The sequence below is a fragment of the Chenopodium album genome, chromosome 13, assembly GCF_948465745.1.
Source record: "Chenopodium album chromosome 13, dcCheAlbu1.1, whole genome shotgun sequence".
NCBI classification, from domain to species: Eukaryota; Viridiplantae; Streptophyta; class Magnoliopsida; order Caryophyllales; family Amaranthaceae; genus Chenopodium; species Chenopodium album.
The window spans coordinates 53,516,894-53,519,477 of record NC_137846.1 but is presented as its reverse complement, the minus strand read 5'-3'; the positions used below and the strand labels follow the sequence as shown (position 1 = coordinate 53,519,477).

The 2,584-nt window shown below is 40.2% G+C and overlaps 1 protein-coding gene across 1 annotated transcript; it reads right to left on the bottom strand.

Moving 5' to 3' along the window:
• Positions 1–826: 826 nt before the first annotated feature.
• LOC145575775 (uncharacterized) lies at positions 827–2,348 on the bottom strand. Its single transcript, XM_081633584.1, has 2 exons — positions 1,681–2,348; positions 827–1,562 (listed from the first exon to the last, which is right to left on the bottom strand). The coding sequence occupies exons 1-2, from the start codon at positions 2,346–2,348 to the stop codon at positions 827–829; spliced, it is 1,404 nt and encodes a 467-aa protein (XP_081489710.1).
• Between the last annotated feature and the right edge of the window lie 236 nt (positions 2,349–2,584).

Sequence of the window (2,584 nt, the reverse complement as noted above, 5' to 3'; positions counted from 1 at the left end):
GTTAGAGCTCCCCTCATATATTCACGTGATCCTGTTATTTCCGAACAATAAGTTTAGCCCAACCGGTTCCCTTGTTAATGCGAAATTGCTCCACTAATCCGAGATTAGCCATTAACAACCAAACCAATGTGATCAACTCTCCACCCTCCCGTAGTTGTGCAACATGGGCAGTAGGTTTACTCCGGCTAGCAGCGTAACACAACAGCTCTACCCATACCTCAAAAATGACTTTCCATTGTGTCTCCTGGTTTTTCTTGTCGCCGATATCATTCAACTTCTTGGCCAACCTGCACGCGTCAAACAGGACTGATTTACTCCTGTCACCCTTCACCTTAACTGGCTTCTTTTCTGTGTTCACGGCAAGTATCTTATAACAAAGCAGCGAGACCCTATCGCCTTCTACTTTAGACTCTGTCTTCCCTTGTACATTTGGAGTATTCTTAATGCAGCCATAACAACGTTGATAGCAACAGTAGATTAGATCCCATATTCTACAAAATGGCCAACCAAGCAATTTAATAAGACATTTGAGAACTCCCTTAAATTTGGCCAGCTTCGATTTTTCTTTTGTAGGTAATTTCCTACGTATAAATTTCTTGGCTTCATCACATGTGTCCTGAAATCGAACTTGTGCAATTCCTGTTACCGAAGAAGTCATAGAAGGCTTCATGATTAGGAGGTACATCATATAATCTCCTAACATCTTGCTGTACCCCCGGAACTTGCAGCAAGAGCACTCTGATGGGACTGGTTTTGTTCCACACTCGCAGGGGCGATCTCTAATACACAAGTTTGTCGCAATGTGCCATAGGAGAAGGCTCTCATCCTAGTCAACTTTTAAGGTCCATTCATGTAAGATTTTGGCAGATTGCTTAAATTCGGAGAAAAGTAGACCTCCTCTAGCCTCACAAGCTGCCTTGGCACCCTTTGGCGTCTTAGCACAAGTAGCTTTTCTCATCAGCTCCTCGAATATTACATCTCCAAATTCAACTTCAAAATTATTTCTGGAGACGTATAGGAAGTCTTCAGCTACATCCTTGACGCGCTTCAATAGAAGAATTTTGAGTAGTGTGGAATGTTCATTTAGGCAATAGTACAGCAAGTCATACTGCGCGATTTTCTGAGACCACCTACGGGGACTGTGGTCTAACCAGAACTTAAGTAAGGTAGCCGAAAAGGGGGCCTTGCAGCATCGCTTGGCACGTTCCACCACAGAAACTACAGCCCAGTCAGAGAAAGAAATCATAATAATGGCTATCACTTCCATGATAATAGCACCTCCTAACAGTACATAGGTGATGTACAAATCTTCTTTCTCGTAATCATTTGCCTTATTGATGTAGAATAAGACGGCAGAGACAATGACAGAACCAAAGGAAAATAAACGAGTAATTCCATTTGCTTTCATCTGTAATGTATTAAACTTAGTGAAGAACATATCATACATGAAATTGAGCTCTACTTGAATGACCTTAAAGGCTTGCTCCCCGCTTCTTTCAAGGAGGAACTGAAGGCTTTCATCACGATCATTGAAGGTATACATATTATCTGCAATTAGGCCTCTAAATTTCAGATAAAATTCATGTGATTTCTTGACCAACATCAACTCGTCCAAATTTACCTTTGTCTTGTTGTTGTTCAGACTATTATGATAACTATTTTTTGTCCAGTAATCAATACCCAAAAGCAGCATTGGCTTCAGAAGTTTCATCATCATCAGAGCCTTCTTCTAAATTAGAGTTGATTTCAACCGGGATATTAGCAGCTTTCCTAGAAGAGTATTCTTCCATTAAGGCCGCGTAGTTTGGCCCAGCATTAGGCTTGCTAATAAGAGATTCTCGGTAGGTGTCCATACTAGCCATATAAAGAGAAGTCGTTCTCTCAAGATATTTGACACATCCATTGACATACATGATGATTGAAGGTATCAACAACTCATTTCCAGACTTAGTCCGGAATAATGCTCTGTAGAATAAGTATATGGTGCCTGCTGATTGAGTGCCGAGTTGGAGGAGATGTCGGAGCCAAAGCTCATTATCCTCGAGAGCTAGAGCAGTGATTGTATCGGGTCCTCCAAGGTGGACTAATAAGAAAGGTGACCAGAAGACAAGGATATCATTAGTGGTTGTAGAGAACGAGCTACTGGAGATCAAACCAATGGTGTAGAGTGCAATCGCGTCAGCTACCAAGTAGAATATCCCGATGATAAAACTCAATCTTCTTTTACGTTTCCTCCAAGGTGCAAGAAATGTTAAGCAAACCTGGATAAATAAGCTTAATAGGATACAAACTCGGATATTCAAAATTTCCCATAGTTTCTCTGCCTCCTCCACAATGGCCGGTGCCATTAGATCCTCGCTTCACTCTCAAGGACCTAAGGGGACATACACATAAGTACTCAGACTATCCTTATTTTTCATCTTATTCAAGAACTTGTCTCTCATCTCATATAATTTTAGCTGAACTTAATGTTATTTGTTATTAATTAATAACTAAAACTGAATTCTAGCCATAATATTGAAACTAATTATACAGATTAAAATTTATATTAAACTTGTCACTTATCTCATCAATTTTCAGTTAT